This window comes from Musca domestica, unplaced genomic scaffold, assembly GCF_030504385.1.
Source record: "Musca domestica strain aabys unplaced genomic scaffold, Musca_domestica.polishedcontigs.V.1.1 20, whole genome shotgun sequence".
NCBI lineage: Eukaryota > Metazoa > Arthropoda > Insecta > Diptera > Muscidae > Musca > Musca domestica.
Window position 1 is genome coordinate 3,386,814 of NW_026712250.1, and position 20,175 is coordinate 3,406,988.

The 20,175-nt window shown below is 35.9% G+C and overlaps 1 protein-coding gene across 1 annotated transcript in view; it reads right to left on the minus strand.

The window, feature by feature from the left end:
* Window positions 1-1,850: 1,850 nt before the first annotated feature.
* Window positions 1,851-20,175, minus strand: part of LOC101889167 (uncharacterized) — a 189,620-nt gene continuing 171,295 nt past the window's right edge. Inside the window, exons 5-10 of the mRNA XM_059122357.1 lie at window positions 15,535-16,258; window positions 12,262-14,897; window positions 11,999-12,197; window positions 7,524-7,707; window positions 7,334-7,453; window positions 1,851-7,135 (exon numbers count right to left, since the gene is read on the minus strand). Of these exons, the coding sequence (XP_058978340.1) occupies window positions 6,949-7,135; window positions 7,334-7,453; window positions 7,524-7,707; window positions 11,999-12,197; window positions 12,262-14,897; window positions 15,535-16,258 (4,050 nt within the window). The 3' untranslated portion in view covers window positions 1,851-6,948. The remainder of the gene's footprint in view (window positions 7,136-7,333; window positions 7,454-7,523; window positions 7,708-11,998; window positions 12,198-12,261; window positions 14,898-15,534; window positions 16,259-20,175) is intronic.

Sequence of the window (20,175 nt, forward strand, 5' to 3'; positions counted from 1 at the left end):
AAACTGGTTTTTGATAATTTTGGGGCGTATTACAAATTTGGTCCGAAACACCCAAAACAATTCATCCTAGAGTTTTGAGGCCAATGAAGAAAATGTTCTACACAAAATTTCACTATAAGTCGGTGACCAGATCATAACGGTATATACATCAGATCTCAAAAATATATGCACCTCAAATAATTTACATGTAACAAATTTGTTTTATGACAATTTAGGGACGTTTTGCAAATTTTGTCGAAATCTCCCACTAAGATCCATTCTAGAGATTTGTGCCCAATGAAGATAATATTCTCCACAAAATTTCACTATGGGTCGGTGAACACAACATAACCGTATATACAACAGATATCAAAAATATATGCACCTCAAATGACTTATATGTATCAAATTTTTTAAGGTTTTTGATCATTTTAGGACATCTTAAAAATTTGGTTCAAACACCCAAAACTATTCACCGTAGAGTTTTGAGGCCAATGAAGAAAATGTTCAACACAAAATTTTACTATAAGTCGGTGACCAGATCATAACGGTATGTACAGCAGATCTCAAAAATATATGCACCTCAAAGAATTTATATGTTTCAAATTTGTTTTTTGATAATTTGGGGATATTTTCCAAATTTGGGCAAAATCTCCCACAAAGATCCATTGCGGAGATTTGTGCCCAATGAAGATAATGTTCTCCACAAAATTTCACTATGGGTTGGTGAACACAACATAACCGTATATACAACAGATCTCAAAAATATATGTACCTCAACTTATTTAAATGTTTCAAATTTTGTTAAGAAACTGGTTTTTTGATCATTTTAGAACGTTTTACAAATTTGGTCAAAAACACCCAAAACAATTCACCGTAGAGTTTTGAGGCCAATGAAGGAAATGTTGTACACAAAATTTTACTATAAGTCGGTGACCAGATGATAACGGTATGTATAACAGATCTCAAAAATATATGCACCTCAAATAATTTACATGTAACAAATTTGTTTTTTGATAAATAAGGAATGTTTTCCAAATTTGGTCGACATCTCCCACAAACATCCTTTGTAGAGATTTGTGCCCAATTAAGAAAATGTTCTACACAACATTTCACCATAGGCTGCTGACCACAAAATATCGGTATATACAACAGATCTCAGAAATTTATTCACCTCAAATATGGCTTATAATGATTTATCAAATTTTTTCCCGTAGTTTAAACTTTTATGGAATTTGTATCATTTTTTCTGATTTTTTTCATGCAAATCTCCGCTAGAACTTCAATTTGATTCTTTAATGGTAAATGCAAACACTTTTCTACACAAAATTATGCTTGAAGTCCCTAAATTAAACTTATATATAGTAATTATGTATAATTTATAAGTATGAACTTTTTTTTTGATGACTTTTGGACGTTTTTTAAAATTGGTCCAAATCTGCCAAAAAAATTGACTATAGACATTTGGAGCCAAAGAAAAAAATATTCTACACAAAATTTTATCATAGGCTGTTGACCACAAAATAACGGTATATATAACATATCCCAAAAATATATTAACCTCAAATGTGTCATTTAAACGACATATCTCATACTTGTCTACTTCGGTTAAAAACTGTTATCGAATTGGTATCAAATTCTCCCACAATAATTTGTTGTAGAAGAAAGTTATTAAAGAGAAAAATATTCCCCATCAAATTTCACTATAGGTCTCCAAACAATAGAAAACGGTATAAGTTAAATAAGGCCCTGAAATATTCATTTCAATATTTGACTTTTGTGAAAAAGAATCTATAGAACGTCCATTAATTCCAATATCTTTACTCACCATTTATTTATTTTCCATATAAAAAAAATTATTTCTGTTTTTTTTGTTTTCTATGTAATAATTGTTTCTCAGTTTTATTTCTATGTATGAACTTCTAAAAACTATACAATATTTTATTTTGTATTTTCTGTTTGTTGATTTTTTTATTTTATTTTTTCATTCAGTTTTATTTTCGGGGTTTATTTGTTAATTTTGTTTATAATTAATCATTTTTTCAATATGTATATCATGTTTTTGTTGTTGTTGTTGTTATTATTGTTATCATAATAATATGTTTAATTGTTGTTGTTTGACGTTACATTATTTTTTTATTTTTTGTTTTAAATCTAGAAATATGGAAATGTATGTTTTTATGGTTAGATAGGTGATTCGTGTATACTAGACCCTCTATGATGTTGTTGTTACTTTTTTTTTTTGAAATCTTAGTATTTTTTATACCTTTTTTGTTTGCAAATCTAGTAAAGAATATTATGGAATAAAGAGAAAAATATTGAATGAAAAATATTTTTAACAACCAAAAGTTAGTTTGTTGTATTTTTATAGAACCTCTAGTTATTGCACTTCAAAAGAAAGTCCGATTTGATTTTCGTATTTTTTTTTTTGGCTAAACGAAAAAAGTCTAACGGAATTGTTATTGTTTGGCACACGATCTGACTAAAATTAAAAAAGAAAAACTCTTAAACTAAATTGTAATCACAACAAAATTGCTAAAATTAGAAAAAAAAATATTTAAAAAAAATATTGCACATAACTCATATATATTTTCGAAATTTCGCATCCTTTAAACTTAAACCAAAAGCTTAAAATTAATAAAATATGTGGTGCTGGACCTACATACTGACGTCGTACATAGCTTACAATTAATTATGATCGATTCATTAATGCGAACGTATAGATAGATAGTTTTGCTCTTTGAGAGTCTTTTTTTGTTTGTTTTTGTTAATTTTTATGCTCTTTTTTCTCTATTTTTTTTTCTTCTGCTGCAATTAGTTGTTTTTTTTTTATTTTTTTCTGTTAAGCTGTTTACATAAAATTAATCAACAAAGTTATCAGTTTTCTTAAGATTTGTTAAATATGTTAGCTTCTTCAGTTTTATGTCTCAGTTATAGCTACCAAACTACGCCAAGAGATCTAGGTTAAGAGATGGGTGGATTTCAATGACAAAGAGAGGAATAAATGGTATAATGGAGAGAGAGACAGATAATAATATAAATCAGCCTTGGTCAATATACATGCATTAGTGGTAATAAAGAGTCTCTCTTGACATCCTCTGAAATCAATGGCAAATAAAAATCGAGAGAGAGAGAGAGAGAATACGTGTTTTCTGTGTACTTTTTAGTTCGAGGCTGCTATAAATGGCCACAATTCTCAGAATAAACAAAGACGTGTGCCAGAGAAAAAAATAAAAAATATTGTATCATTTTCTTAATTCCCATTTTTTTTTGACAAGTTCAGTAATGAATTAAATTATGCCATTTATTTCAAAAATGCCATAATGAAAAACTTTCAGATATAAGCCGCCAAAATTATAGAAGACAAAATAACAGTAAATTTAAGAATGAAGAAGAAAATATTAACTCAATCCTGACTCACAAGTATAATGGTTAGAAATTCGACCATTATGATGAAAAAGATCGAAACTAAAGATAATATAGGCAAACTCAATATTGTAGCTATTTCCAAATTTTTGGTAGAGGGGTTAGCTCTTTTTCAAAAAAAGGTCCAAAAATAGACCAAACCGACCAAAATTTTAAAAATTCTTCCAAAATATTCCAATTGTATAAAAATCCGGGATTACGAACAGCAAATTTTCGAAGAGTTTTTCATGACATTTTGTTACGAGAACAAGAATGAAGAAGAAGAAAATATTGACTCAATCCAGACTCGTAAGAATAGTTGTTAGAAATTCGACCATTATGATGAAAAAGTTCGAACTAAAGATAGCATAGCCAAATTCAATTTTGCGGCTATTTCCAAATTTTGTGTAGCTCTTCTTCAAGAAAAAGGTCCAAAAACAGACTAATCTGAACAAAAATTGAATAATACAATGTTAAGCAAAGTTTTTGTTGATATTTTTATTTTTATTTTTTTTTTGGTAGAAGTTGAGGGGTTAGCTCTTTTTCAAAAAAAAGTCCAATAACAGACCAATCCGACCAAATTTAAAAAAATTCTTCCAAAATATTCCAATTAAATAGCACGATATCAAGAAAAGTTTTTTTTTTAATTTTTTTTTTTTTTTTTGGTATAAAATGTCCAAAATTAATTCGACCAAATTACCAATTTTCCTGTTTTTACAAATTTTCTATATTTGTCTAAATATAAATAGTGTCGAAAATCCGGAATTGGGAACAGAAAATTTTCGAACAATTTGTGGTGATTTTTGGTACCAAATCCCCAAAAAAAGATCCCTTACTTCTGAATTGTCTCTGTATTGAAAGATATTGTTCGAAAAATCTCCCAGCAATAATGGATTTTTTCAAATTTCTAGCACTTTAAGAGATTTATACAATATTTCATTGCAAAAACTTTTTCGATCAAATTGACCAAAAATGTATCATCGATTTTTGGTCGGAACACCCCAAATTTTGTCTAAAATTTGTGTTTATATGAATTTTAGCTTCATAATGTGCTACAAAAAAGGCTTTTGCAAAGTTTTCAGAAATTTCTGAAATTTTGCAAATAAGAAAAATCCGACCAAATTTTGTTTTTTTTTTTAAATTGGCCAATTTTTTTTTCTTTAACGAGTTTATTGGTTTATAATTTAATTTTGTTAAGTATTTCCCTCAAGTCTAACGGAATTGTTCTTTGTGCAAAGAAAAAAAAAAGAAAATGCTAAAAATGGACTATTTTTAGTAGAAAATGCCCAAAATGAGACTAATTTCAACAAAAATTTATGTTTATGTAACGGTTTAGCTTCCAAAGTGCTACAAAATTAAATGGCTTTTGCAAATTTCAATATTTTGGAAATTCTAAGTAGTTCCAAAATGAAATGAAAAAATCGACCAAATTTTAATTTTCGAAAATTTTTCCAGAATATTCTTAGAAAAATTATTTGATACATATTGGAGAATTACAGAGCTACAGAATGTCATTTCGTTTGAAATTTGTTATCATTTTTTGCACAAATTTGCACAAAACAACCATTTTTGGCAGAATATGTCTAAATATTCGAAAAAATCGATCAAAAATTCCATCCGTTTAAAAAACGTTGGTTTTAAATTTTCTTTGCACAGATATAAGATTAAAAAAGTAAATTTTAATTAAATTTTTTCGAAATTTAAAAAAAAAAATTTCACCAAAAATTTTCAGTTAAAAATATTAGCAATTTTTTTTGGTCGATTTTTTTTTTTTTGTTAATGTGTGTGAGACATAGTGAATTTAAAAACTTTATTCAGTAAAAAAAGTATTCATCACTTCAGATAGAAATGGCCCATAAAAGTAAAAAAAAATGCGAAAGAAATTGTGGTTTTTGGTAGGAAATGCCCAAAAATGCAACTATTTTCGACCAATATTTCTATTTTCCAATATTTCAATTTGGCTTCGAAAACCCCTACAACGATAAATAGGTTTGGCATATTTCTATGTTTTAAAATATTGAAAAATATCCGAAGTGCGAAAAATATCCGACAAAATTTTAATTTAAAAAAAAAAAAATATATATTCAAAATATTTGGGTCAAAACTCGTTGGTATGGAACGGATGCCTGATGGAGCATACAAATTTTATTTTGTTCTAATTTTTTTTTATTGTTTGCACAAAGGTGGAAAGCTAACAATTTTGGTAGGAAATTACCAAAATGGAAAAAATTTCCGACCAAATTTTATTTTTCGAAAAAAAAAATATTCAAAATATTGGGGTCAAAAACTCCTTGGTCTGGATCCTGATCTGAGGGGGCATACAAATTTTATTTTGTATTAAATTTGCATTATTGTTTGCCCAAATTTTAAAAAGTACCACTTTTGGTAGCAAATGACCAAAATGAATTAAATTTCCGACCAAATTTTAATTTTCGGAAAAAAAATTGACAAAATATTTGGGTCAAAAACTCGTTGGCAAAGACCGGAACTTTACGGAGCATACAAATTTTATTTTGTATTAAATTTGCATTATTCTTTGCCCAAAGTTTAAAAAGTACCACTGTCGGTAGCAAATGACGAAAAAGAAATAAATTTTTAATTTTCAGAAAAAATTGACAAAATATTTGGATCAAAAACTCGTTGGCAAAGACCGGGACTTTACGGAGCCTCAAATTTTTTTTTTTGTATTAAATTTGCATTATTATTTGCCCAAAGTTAAAAAAGGACCACTTTCGGTAGCAACCGACCAAAATGAAATAAATTTCTACCAAATACTCTGCTGAGATAGAATTTTATAGCCATCGAAAATATTGTAAAGCAATTTCTATTTTGTCAAAAATACAAAAACCTCGCCTCTGAAAATCTGCTGATCTCCTCTCTTTATATACACCAAATTTCTCTTTCTCTTCCATGAGAGACCCCCAATCTCCAAGGATTTTTGTAAAAATTAATTTCACATCTAACGTTGAGAGCTGCACTATTTAATTTCGTTAATTATTCATCAGTGTAGTAGTAATAGTAGTTATTGTTAGTTAGTTGTTGTTCTTGTTGCTGAGTTTGTTTGTGTGGTGGTGTGTGTGTAAGTGAATAGGCGATAGAGTGAGAGAGTTCCGGCGATTACTATTCAATTTAAAAATTATAAAATACTATCTCTTGTTTATCTTTCTTTCTTTCTTTCGTATATTGTCTGTGTGGATTACAACTAAAAAAAAATGTTGTTGCTGTTGTTGCTATCAAATTTGACATCCTTAAGTGTTTCTAACATTAAGTATGGGGGGAGGGGGGTGCTTTAGAGTATATATATATGTATATGTATGTATCTTGTTGTTGTTATTTCTTTGATATTATCATCATCGTCATCATCATCATCATCATTGGGGCCTCTAAAAGAGTCCTCTCTGTGTTGGGTTTCATTCTTTCATATTTTTTCTTGGAAGATTTTCGTTTGCAACTTTGGGGATTATGTTATTGTTTTTTAAAAAATGGCTGACATTTTGTTGTTTTTTGTTGTTGTTGTTATTTATGGATTTGTTTTTCGTTTGATTTCTCCTTCATTTTCATTCCTTAAAGTAGTTGGGCAATGACCGGCTCTATTAAGCACATGTGCTCAGCTCCTCGGACGGGTAGTCGATTCAAACAGAAATGCCTTATCATGTCGGGCACCGTCTCAAATGGCCGGCTGAACTGGCCCAGTATATATTGACCGCATTCGTTGCGCTGTATGCGCATGTGCATGAAGCCTTTGGCTCCCCTGAAAGTAGGCAATGGGAAATAATTAAAATATTTTTTTTTATTGGAAAAAATTAAAATTTTTTCATGGTCAACAGTTTTCAGATACATGCGAACTCTGGATAAATAAAATCAAAGTTCCCGAGGCTTTACAAAAGCAAATCCATCTGCCATCATTTTTTTATTCTTTTTAATCAAAAATTTCTCCTTAGAAACTTACTTCAATGACAGCGAATAATCCTGTTTGGTCGATTCACAATTGCGCACCAGAAAACTACCCTCCGCCAGGGGGCGCAGTGTAGTTTCAGCCTCAATTCTTGTTATGGCACCGTGATACCAGCTGCAAACGAGAAAAAAATTCCAAAACATTATAAAATGGAGCTCTTTAGGAAAATTGAGATTTTACTCACCCCTGCCTCTCCAGCGGTATCGAAACATCGATTAGATCCACAGCATTGGCAAAGCCTTGATTTAGATTCAAGTTAAGTTCTTTGTTATTGCTTAGACCACGCAAATCTAAGCTACCGAATTTATTGTTGGTCTGTCTCGGCTCGTTGAGGTTGAGGGTTAGATTTTGACGGAATATTGCCGAATCTGAAATGAAACGGGAGGTTATTGAAAGTTATAGATTAAAGAAAATAATGAACTTTTTTGTGGAGAAAATCTCTTTCTTCCAAAAATTATTTAAAAACATTCCGATTTTTTTAAATTAAAAACAATTTCAATCCGCTACCTAAAAATATTCCAAAAAAATAAAACAGGTTGTAGGCTTGTTCCTTAAAATCCATGAATAAGGTTTCAAAAGCCCCAACCCTGAATTAAAATTGGCTCCTAAAAATATTCCTATAAAAATTCAGGGCTTTTGCTCGAAAATTGATTAGTTCCAAAGGACATTCAAGAATCCTTTAGAAGGAGCTTTTTTCAAAATTTTCTTAGAAATTGTTTTTTTTTTTCGGAAAAATCGAAAAAAAATGCAGAACAAACCTTAAAAAATACTTTTTTGGTCCTGATGGCAGGGCAAAAGGTTAAAGTAAATTCCTCAATATTTTTCTTTAATAATACGCCTTTATAAACCAAAGTACCTTTATAGAGCGTATAATGTTTTCTCAAAGAGTCAAATTTATTTTTAAATAATACCTCCAACACGTAGTGTTGTAGGGTATAAAAAATGTCTGCAAATTTTAAATAAGAAGGTCCTTCGCAATAATATCCAGAATTTCCTCTTAAAATACAATCAACTTTAAAGCCGAAACTCATCTAAACTCTTTTCTAAAAGTCGACTCAAATACATATCCCAGAATCCTTCGAAGTTTCTATGAAATTAAACCCGATTATAGGCACAAAACCCGAAGATCATTCGAAGTTTCTATGAAATGAAAACCGATTATAGGTCTGACGTCCCTTCCGATTTCCTATTTAAAAATTCTAAAAAAAAAATTCTTTGGTTAAACAGGACATTTTCAAATATTCTAAAAAATTATTGGAAATTTCTTCAAATTTTTTTTAATTTGAAATAGTATACCGTACATTCTCCTGACTATAGGGTAACAACTCATTGGTTGAAGAAAATTTTTATATAATTCGCTCTTTATAGAACCATCATTTCTTCATGCTGCTTCTGAAGATGGTGTTCTCTAAAAGAGTGCTCGATTATAGATCAGAGAGCCCTTCCTCTCAAAATGTCTAAAAATTATAGATCAGAAGGTAATTCTCAATAATTTCCGAAATTCATTCTCAAAAATTCCACATAATTATAGATCCAAAGATCCTTCGAGGTTTCCCTCAAATGTCGGTATAGGCCTTATGTTCTCTCTGGTTTTCTTTACAAATATTCCTAAAAAATGATGCAGGGCTTTTTCTTAAATATTCTATGGTTCAAAAGGACCTTTCAAAATCCTCTAGACACAAATTTTCAGGATTCTCGCAAGGAGTGCTCAATTAAGGACAAGAAAGTCCATCCTTTCAAAATGCCTTCAAATTTTATATAAGAAAGTCCTTTTCAGTAAGGCCCAGCCTATTGATCGGAGTGCTTTTACTGTCAGAAAATTCGATTTCCTACTCAAAAGACCACTATGAACAATCAGAATACCCTTTCGAATTTTCCCTCATAATTTCTCAAATGTACAACCTTAGGGATATTTTAATTGTCTGGTAAGAAGTCATAAATTACACGACTCTAGCCACTTAAAATAAATCCAAAAACGTTGATCAGAAGGCCCTTGAAATATCATCTCAAATACATCAGTTTTTAAAAATGTCCTTTCGAGAGTCCTCAAATTTCTATCAAATTTTCCTTTCAAGAGTCCCTTTCATGGATTCAAATGCCACAGATAGAGTGAAATGGTCCAAGATTTCAGTTTTCCTTATATTATTGACAAGAAAATCTCCTGATTATTGACCAGAAATCTCTTCAAAATTTATGGATAATAAATCCTTGATTATTATATAAAACGTCACCCATTACAGGATCTAGAATTTCCCCTCAAAAAACCACCTTTTATAGTTCAGAAGGTCCCTTAAACATCCCCTCAAAAAGTTAACATCTTAAGAATTATAGATCGCTCTTTACGATTCCTCTCAAAGAGCTCTCGATTATATATCAGATAATTTTTCTTTAATTATTCGAAAATCATCCTCAATATAGAGTTAAAATCTACAATCTTCTTCCTGAATATTTTTCTGAAAATATGAGCAGAGAGCCATTTTTCTAAGAACTTCCAGCGGTTTTGGGCCGGTGGGTATTATTTTTGGAACCAAAAGCAAATTTTTTCAACAATCCTTTTTCTAAGAATCTAAAATTTTTATTTTAAAAATCCTCTTTGTAAAGTCTAGGATTTGGTCGAAGAATGGCTTGTCTAAAACACCACTAAAAATGAACAAAAATCTCCATTGAAAAAATGAACCGAGAATCCATTAAAAACCACTTATTTTTGAATAAACCAAATACAAATACAAGCCCTCTGCAATTGGCTATCAAAAGTTCTTCTGTAATGAATCGGAATAATTCCAAAATTTTCTAGTAATATTCTTCGTATTTGCTTTCTGTAATTTCAGGTAAGAAGGGCATTAATTTTTTCCAAAAACATCCAATTTTAGATTGGTAGGGCCTTAATTGAATATTTTTTCAAGGACCAAGAAACGTGGATTTTTTAAAGAATATTTTTTCAAGGACCAAAAAACGTGGATTTTTTAAAGAATATTTTTTCAAGGACCAAGAAACGTGGATTTTTTAAAGAATATTTTTTCAAGGACCAAAAAACGTGGGTTTTTTAAAGAATATTTTTTCAAGGACCAAAAAACGTGGATTTTTTAAAGAATATTTTTTCAAGGACCAAAAAACGTGGATTTTTTAAAGAATATTTTTTCAAGGACCAAGAAACGTGGATTTTTTAAAGAATATTTTATCAAGGACCAAGAAACGTGGATTTTTTAAAGAATATTTTTTCAAGGACCAAAAAACGTGGATTTTTTAAAGAATATTTTTTCAAGGACCAAGAAACGTGGATTTTTTTAAGAATATTTTTTCAAGGACCAAGAAACGTGGATTTTTTTAAGAATATTTTTTCAAGGACCAAGAAACGTGGATTTTTTAAAGAATATTTTTTCAAGGACCAAGAAACGTGGATTTTTTTAAAGAATATTTTTTCAAGGACCAAGAAACGTGGATTTTTTAAAGAATATTTTTTCAAGGACCAAGAAACGTGGATTTTTTAAAGAATATTTTTTCAAGGACCAAGAAACGTGGATTTTTTAAAGAATATTTTTTCAAGGACCAAGAAACGTGGATTTTTGAAAGAATATTTTTTCAAGGACCAAGAAAAGTGGATTTTTTAAAGAATATTTTTTCAAGGACCAAGAAACGTGGATTTTTTAAAGAATATTTTTTCAAGGACCAAGAAACGTGGATTTTTTAAAGAATATTTTTTCAAGGACCAAGAAACGTGGATTTTTTAAAGAATATTTTTTCAAGGACCAAGAAACGTTGATTTTTTAACAAAAATATTTTTTCAAGGACCAAGAAACGTGAATTTTTTTAAGAATATTTTTTCAAGGACCAAGAAGTCAATTGACCTATATTATTTTGAATTGAAAATATATTTGAAAAAATCCCTATAGCCCCTGTAAAAAATTAAAAAATCTTACTATCCCATCCCTGGTTTCTGTCACACAATTACGACTAGTTACATATCCTGGCAGGGTAAAGCAAAACCATCTAAGTGGAAGGAGATTAATAGATAGATTTGCACAAATGGTAATGTACTTAACATGGGATGATGGGAAATAGAGGAGAATTGAGTTAGAGAGATGCGAAAAAAAACCTAAACAGAACTAGAAAATGGCATTGTTTCACATTTGTGGTGAGCCACATGTCCTGCCTTAATTAGTCTATGGGTTATTCTGTAATATTGAAAACGTAGTAAAAAGAAAAAAAATTGAAAACGTTTTCTAAGGGACGTGGTGTGGGTATCGACTCCTTTGAGGTTGGGTCGAACTATTGTGAAAAGGAGTGTTAATATAGAAGGACTTCCTTCCACACACATGGTGTTAGAGTCATATGGAAAGTCACTTTTTCTACTATTATCTATAGAATTTCTATAGAATACTTTTAGGCGCTTTTTAGTATAGTATTAATTTATACACATATACTATATAAATATATAAACTATAGGATTGAGGTAATGCATAGTATATAATATATTGTTGGGAGCCCCTAAAACTATGCTATAAAAATATAAAATTTGAAACTCATCTAAATATGGCTATAACACAGTGTGTAATCGGGTCTCTTGTGTTGGAAAGCATAATTATTAATGTTTTTCTCCACTTTTGCAGGGGTATCATAAGCTATCTTTGTTGGATCTAAGAAACCCCTCTCTTTACTCACCCAACTTCAAACCGGTTTTATTGTCATCCCGCATCGAATGACTTGAAGATGCCTGGGATATGCCACTCGACTCAGTACTGTGCATCATGAGATTGTTGATTTCGGCTTGATTGGCCCTTAGGCGTCGTCTTAACTTTGGCATGTCGAAGGGTAAATCACCCAGGTCCACAGAAGTGGCACTGCCCGAGGTGCAGGCATCCTGAAATAAAAATTCAAAGTAAACTTCCACTTTCCCTCAAATTGTGTTAACATTTTTCACTCACCTGCTGCAGTGTTTTTCTCCTCCTCAGCTTCGGCATATCGAACGGCAAATCCCTTAGATCCTGCGGCAGACCCACACTACTACTCATCCCACCCACGGCACTTATATCACTGTGATTATTGCCACCCTTATCATTGGGTGGAAAATTCAATGTGGGCAGGGTGAATTTCTGCAAACCCATCAAAGGTTTACCATCCTCCCGGGAGTGAAGCGAAATACCGCTATCGGAACCCAAAATTTCATCGGTTAGTTGCATCAACGTCTTGTTGGCCGGTGGTCTTCGTTTCTTGAGGGCATCGATTTGTAGCTGAGGTGTGGGTCGCACGTTTTCTCGGTCTTGTAATTGTTGTTGTTGCTGTTGGGCCTGCTGCTGCTGCTGTTGCTGCTGCTGCGTCAACGTGGCCCCCGCATTATCTTCGGGCGTCACATTCTGCGTCTTATTCTGTTCAGACAACTCTGAGGCCGGCTCCTGCGATGACTTGTCTGATATGGGACTAAGGATATGCAATTTGGAATGGATCACCACAGGCGCTCTCAGGGGAAAAGCCACACTCGAGCTGCCAGATTCAGAGCTATGTGAACTCAACGAGGTCGAGTGCCTTGACTCTGAACTGGATGTGCTACGATTGCCTTCGCTCGTGCTCGAGCGTAACGATTCCATGCTGCCACCACTACTCGATGTGGCTATGCTCTCGGTCGAGGAGTAGTTATGCGTCCTGCGACTGCCATTGCCAGCATGGTGGTGGTGGTGGTGATGGTGGGCGGAGGACGAGGCATGGCTTTTGCGCAGCTCCAGCACCCGCCCCGACTCCAGGACAAAGGAGCGTGGTCGGCTGCGGGACCTAGAGCTGCCGGCATTTAAACTGTTCGGGCCACCCTGGTGCAGTGCGGATGAGAGATGATGGTGGTGGCTGTGACTGTTGTTGTGTTGTTGTTGGTGTTGGTGTACAATGGAAGATGGTGGATTTACATAAGCACTGTCGTTGAGGCTGTTCTCATTGCTGGTGGCCAGCGAGGACACAGTGGCCTGTTGCTGCTGCTGCTGGCGCCCCAGATTCGATTGCAGTGGAAGACGTAGATCGCGCAGACGGGGATGGGCCGGATTCGATGATGGCAGGTTGGGTGCACTTCGTATGCTGTTCATAAAAAAACGCTCATGCTTGCCGGGAAACTTCATGGGCAGTGGCGCTGTGGATGGAGGCGATGGTGTGTAGCCGCGCATGGGCAACTGCGAGCTGGACGTTGTGGGGTTGTTCTGTTGATCCACCTCAGGCTCCCTGATGTGGACGTTGTTTAAGTCTGTGGAGAGGCCGGAAATGTTGGAGGGCAACATCTGGTCTGTGCTCCGGTTCGCCGCAGAGCCCACGGTCAGCGGGGAACCACTGCCGCTGTTGTTGCCACCCGAATTGGAGGCCTGATCTTGGATGGCCTGATTTTTGGAGTTTTTCAAACGCTTGCCATCCAAGCGGCTCTTGTGCGACTTGGACGAGGAGCGTCCTTCAGCCTTGGTGTTCGACGGTGCCACATTGTTGCCATTGTTGAGCTGCAGCAGCACCGAGTGGTTGGTAATGCGATCCACCTCATCCAAGTCATCGTCGGACTTGGCAATCTTGCAGTCGAAAGCGGTTTCGTAAATTTGTCTGGTACGGCCCGACATGTCGTCTTCGAGCGCCGAGTTGACCTCGTCCAAGGCGTTGTCCGATTGGGCCAAACTGCTCGAATCGAGGATGCTGCGTGAGCTGTTGTGATTCAGTTGCTTGGAGTCGGGGGCACAGTCGTCACACTCATGCACGCCATGGGGATGGACATAGAAGATGCTGCGTGGCCGGAAGTACTCGTCTATATCGTCGCCGATAGAGGGAGCAACACAGGCACAAACTGCAGCCGGTCCCAGCAGTCGGTGCGGTGGCATTGACGGTGTCGTTTCCGCAAAGTTGCCGCAGTTCAAATCCTCGTTGGCCTCCTGGCAAATGTTGCCGTAATCGGCAGCAGCCGGTATCAGAGGTTGGACGTTACAGGTCTTGCGTACCAAGGCAAGGGCCCGGGCGTGCCATTCACGGCGTTTCAGGCATTCACTGCAGTCCGATTCCTCCGAGGTGGTGGTGGAGGGCGAGTCGCAGCGTATAATGTGTACTCCGTCCTCGGTGAAGGAGTAACGTTTCGTGGAATCGTCGGCGAGTGGGAGAACGGTGTTGGTGGTGGTTGTCGGTTCGGTTATGTCAAATTCGTCTTCTTGTTCTTCACGTTCCGGTTCCGTGTGTTCAGGTGGCACATCTAGACTGGTGCTTTTGCGATAGGGTTGCCCTGGCTGGGCATAGAGTTGATTGGTTGGTGGCGGTGGTTCGGAGACAGTGGATTGGCGACTTTTCTGTTTGGCCTCCTTGTCGGTTAGTTGCTGGTGTCCGGAGGCCGTGGGATCTTTGGCCTTGAGTAGATCTGAATAGTAATAGGGTGAGGGGTTACGTTTGCTGCCGTACTCCGATTGGGAGGTGGTCAATTTTCGTGGACTGCGATTTGTGGTCGAAGGCAGTGGCTTGACCAGGTCATCAGAAATGCTGTCGGGTGAATTTAAATCAGGAACTTTAACAGATTGATTGTCGTCGTCTTCATCATCCGAGGATTTGGGGGCTGAAGAGTCTGCAAAAGTGAGAGAGGGGGGGAGGAGAGAAAGGGGAGAGGGTTACTGGTTTTCCATGGCAAAATAAAATCGCAAATAAAACTCCATTTCATGCCTGAGTGAATATCACACCAGGACTCAATGCAGGGGAAAATAATTAAATTTCCATGACAGAGGAAGGCAGCCAGCCACCCTGCCAGGCTATGCTGAGCTCGCTGGGAAAATGTAATTTATTTGCTGCAGTTGTTAATGGTTAAGTGAAAGTTGATTAACGTGGCTAAGGAAAACTTTGTTAAAGAGTTTCTAGAGCCATTGAAACTGGGCTCTCCTTCCTTCAACTGGCCTCCAACAAGGTATTATGCAAAGCAGAATTGAAAAAAAAACAACACCCCAAGAGCGCGAGAGAGAGAGGGAGGGAGAGAGAAAAAAAGTTGGCTTAATCCCTGGACCCATGTGCATCGAATTGCCAATTGTTGTTAAGAACTGGACAGACCCGGCCGAGTTAGAAGCCAAAGGTTTGGAGGATTGATGGATGACCAATGAATGGGGAGAGATTGATTGATTCCCCTCAGTCTCTCCCTCTCTTTTTCTCTATTTTTATGGCTTTTTTTTTTGTTACCTTGTTTTTGTTGTTGCATGGATCTGACCCATACTCACCTGAGCTGTAATTGCTGCGTTTATCCTTCTCCTTGCTCTGAGGAGTTGTTAATGTTTGCGGATTATTGCCAGCTGCTGTTGGTGTTTTAGTTAGCGTTTGTTGCAAAGTCTGCGAGGAGGACGAAGGACGTTTAGTTTGAGCCCTACGCTTGGCCTTCTTGTGATAGACTTTTTTGTGGCGTTTCGTATCTTTGGGATCCGAATAGCCTTCGATGAGTTTGACGGATGCCTGTTTAATGGCCGATGTATGGCTGTGTATGGTTGAGGTTAGGCCAGAGGGCAAGGGTGGTGGCAAGGGGGCTCCAGCTGCACTCACAGCTGCCCCAGCTCCAGCCGATGCTGCTACGGCACTGTTAAGGGTAGAATTGTTATTTGTTGTGGCAGTTATTACAACAGCCGACGATGATGAGGCTGACGACGGATGTGGTAAACGTTGCTGTGTCTGGCTACGTTGAGTATGTGACTTTTTCTGATGTTGGTGTTGTTGTTGTTGTTGCTGCTGCTGAAGAGTCTGTGTGGTCTGTGATGCATGCAGCCCCACTGGCTGGTTGGGCAATGTGCTATGGGCCACAGATGCTACAGTATTTGGATCGCCGTTGTTGGCATTTGCCGCCACCAGTTGGGCATTGACTCTGGAGGGTAAAGTCGATAAGGGAGCCGGTGGTGGTGGTACCAGAGGCTCAGTTTGTTGTTGCTGCTGCTGCTGTAGCTCGGCAAAGGTTAGCTGTAATGAAATGAGCGCAAGAAAATAATTAATTTTGGATGGGAAAAAATATTTGAACTAAATAATAATTAAAATTAATTCTTTGGCAAGGACTGGCGGAAAAATTGCCGAGAGCAATATTTTATGTTCTGGATTTTAATAGGATGCCAGGCAAATTATTTTTAGGCAGAGAGACCAAATAAACCAAAAAATATCCAAAAAACCCGTAGTGTGAGGTCACATTACTCAGTGGCAACTTTTGAGGGAAAATCATGCCTTTGGCAACTCATTAACACTGCCTTTTTACAGCGACACACACATAGACAAACTAAACAGCTGCGGAACGTGCTGAAATTATTTTAGCTGCAGTTAGGCCACCACACACACAAGTGGAAGCCATTAAAATCGGTTTTTCCTTTCAATTTACCACAATAATGGAAGGAAGTTTTTATTAAAAAAAAAACACCGAAACCACAGAGAGGCCTAAAGCATAAACAGTTTCCTAGTTCTGCCATAGATATCTCATTAAAACATGGCAGTCATAACTAAATATTTCATATTTTTATGGGAGGGGAGTGGGGAAATAATAGAAAAAATATTAGAATTGACTGGGGGATAGAAAAATCTGTGAGAGTTCTGGAAAAATCTTTATCTGAGCTTGTTTCAAAAAAGTAACTTCGGCAAAAAAATTGTTTAAAAAAATCATGGAGCTTTGAATGCAGAATCCCTTATTCTTATATTTCAAAAAATTCCTGATGAGGAGAAGCAGCTTTTAAAAATCCTTGGATGTCCTTAAGAAACGGTATTTGAAAATCCCTGGAAGTCTAGTCAAAAACTAGTCTTAAAAATCATTGTTTATGGTCTCTTGAATCCTTTAGGAATAGTTTAAAAAATATCCCTGGAAGTCCCTTAAAAACAGATGAAACAATGTATCTGGAGGTCCTTCAGAAATCGCATTTATGCTTGGATGTTCTTAATGAGTTTTTTTGAGTCCATACTCATTGCCTTGCAAGTCCTTTTAAAATAAAATATTGAAGGATTAAGAATCAGAGAGATTTCACAATGTCTCGGGGTCCTTGAAAATATAATTAAAAAAAATTCCTGATGAGGAGAAGCAACTTTTATAAATCCTTGGATGTTCTTAAGAAACGGTATTTGAAAATCCCTGAGGATCTTCCAAAAATAGTTTACAAATCAATGTTAATGGTCTCTTGAATCCTTTAGGAATAGTTTTAAAAATATCCCTGGAAGTCTCTTAAAAACAGATGCAAAAATATATCGGGAAGTCCTTTAGAAATCGCAAGTATCCTTGAATGTTCTTAATGAGTTTTCTTTAACCCATACTCATAACTTTGCAAGTCCTTTTAAAATTAATTTTTGAAAGATCCTTTAACATTCTTCAAAAGTGGTTTTTAGCAAAACCCTGGAAGTCCTTCAAAAATTGTTTTTAATTCAAGTTCATGGAAATCCTTAAGATACACCACACCAAATCCTTGAAATTCCTTCAAAATAGTTTTAAACAATTCTATGAATAATTTTTAAAAAATCTTTAAAACAAAGCCCGCCTTTATGGCCTTAGATGTCCCTAAGAATAATTTTTATAAAATCTTTAAAAAAGTCCACTTAGAAGTCCTTTATAAATTCCTTTTCCACACCCCATATCCAAGGCTCCGAAGGTTTTCCATTTTTTTTTGTTTTTTTTTTTTTTTTTTAAACACTTTTATTCCTTTCTTCGTAAGTTCTTTAGAAGCTTTTTCATAGAAATTCACTTTCATGACTTCGGAAGCCTGTTAGGATTTTTTTGTAGGTGGTTTCTGTTGGCAAGCTGAAGAGACTGAGAATCTCTCTATTGGCAAACCGAAGGCTGAGAGAGTCTCTATAAGGGAGATGAAGGCTCAGGAAGTTTCTATAGACGAGCTGAAGGCTCAGAGTGTCTCTATAAAGGAGCTGAATGCTCAATGAGTCTCTATATGAAGGCTCAGGAAGTCTCTATAGACGAGCAGAAGGCTCTTTAAGGGGCTGAATGACCAGGGAGTCTCTATTAGCTAGCTGAAGGTTCTGATAGTCTTTATAGGCGAGCTCAAGGCTCACAGAGTCTCTATAGATGAGCTAAAGGCGCAGAGAGTCTCCATAGACGAGCTGAAGGCCCAGAGAGTCTCTATAGACAAGCTGGAGGCTCAGAGAGTCTTCATAGCCAAGCTGAAGGCTTAGAGAGAGTCTATATGCGAGCTGATTGCTCATAGAGTCTCTATAGACGAGCTGAAGTCTCAGATAGTCGCAGTAGGCGAGCTGAAGGCTCAGGGAGTCTCTATAGACGAGCTGAAGTCTCAGAGAGTCTCTATAGACGAGCTGAAGGCACAGGGAGTCTCTATAGACGAGCTGAAGGCTCAGAGAGTCTCTATAGACGAGCTGAAGACTCAGAGAGTCTCTATAGACGAGCTGAAGACTCAGAGAGTCTCTATAGAGGAGCTGAAGGCTCAGTGAGTCTCTATAGACGAGCTGAAGGCTCAGTGAGTCTCTATAGACGAGCTGAAGGCTCAGTGAGTCTCTATAGACGAGCTGAAGGCTCAGTAAGTCTCTATAGACGAGCTGAAAGCTCATTGAGTCTCTATAGACGAGCTGAAGGCTCAGTGAGTCTCTATAGACGAGCTGAAGGCTCAGAGAGTCTTTATAGGTAAGCTGGGGGCTCAAGGAGTGTTTATAGGTAAGCTGGGCGCTCAAAGAGTCTCTATAGCCGAGCTGAAGGCTCAGAAAGTATTTATAGGCGAGCTGAAGGCTCAGAGAGTCTCTATAGAGGAGCTGAAGGCTCAGAGAGTCTCTATAGACGAGCTGAGAGCTCAGCACATTTTTTCGACGAGCTGAAGGCTTAGAACGTTTTTTCGATGAGTTGAATTTTTGGAACGTCTTTTAGACATGCTGAAGGCTGCACACGCTTGTTAGACGAGCTGAAGGCTCATTAGGTTTTTTAGACGACCTGAAGGCTCAGCATGTCTTTTAGGCGAGCTCAGCACGCTTTTTGGATGAGTTGGAGGAATAGTACGGCATTTGGACAAGCAGAAGGATTTGATATGTGGCCCAGTTCTTCGAAATATTTTCCTTAAAAAATTAACGTTTATAACAATAGAAGATTATTAAAAATTTGTTTAAAAAAATCAATATTAGCAGCTCGGAATGTCCTTAGGAAAAATTTCTTAAAAAATCCACCCTCATTATCCTGTAAGTTCTTTTGGTTTTCTTTTTAATTTTATACGTGTCTCTGGAATTGATTTCGATATGTGTCGCCAAAAGTCCACATTTTAGGCTTTAGGTGTCCTTATTATATGTTTATAACATTTTCTGAAACGTTGGGCGCCACAAGTTTTTAAGTTAGTACATTCTTACCATTTTTTGGACGTTTTTTTTTTTTAACTCTTTTTTGAAGTGGAACCCTTTTTATTCAGAAACCTTTTATTGATGCTTTTACACCCTTCATGGTGCTAATATTTCATATTTTTTCTTTTCTTTTTTTTTTGAAACATTAACAGTCTTAATCTTATAATAATTATTTATTTCTCCGCAAGGAACTTTTCCACCCATATCCCTCATTGCAAGATTTTTTTTCAATAATTTACAACCCTAAGCCTTGAATATTTGGTGTTCTTCTGGGCTCTACAACCCAAAGACTTAAAATTTACGTGCTCGTATTTTTCTGAGCTCTTAAGTCGCCTTATAATTTCTCAAAATTTCACCAGGCACTCGAATCGACAATAAATATCAGTTTTTAATTACTTGTCACACACGGACACACGTTTTACATGGCATCTTGTCTGCAAGCCGACAAGACGTAATAAGTACGATATCATTGTATTTGTTTAATTTATGACAAGCAGACAAAACATGTAACTCCTGTTTGCACTGCTGCTCTCCTCTCTTCTCCCGTACTCTCGTTCTCTGCTATC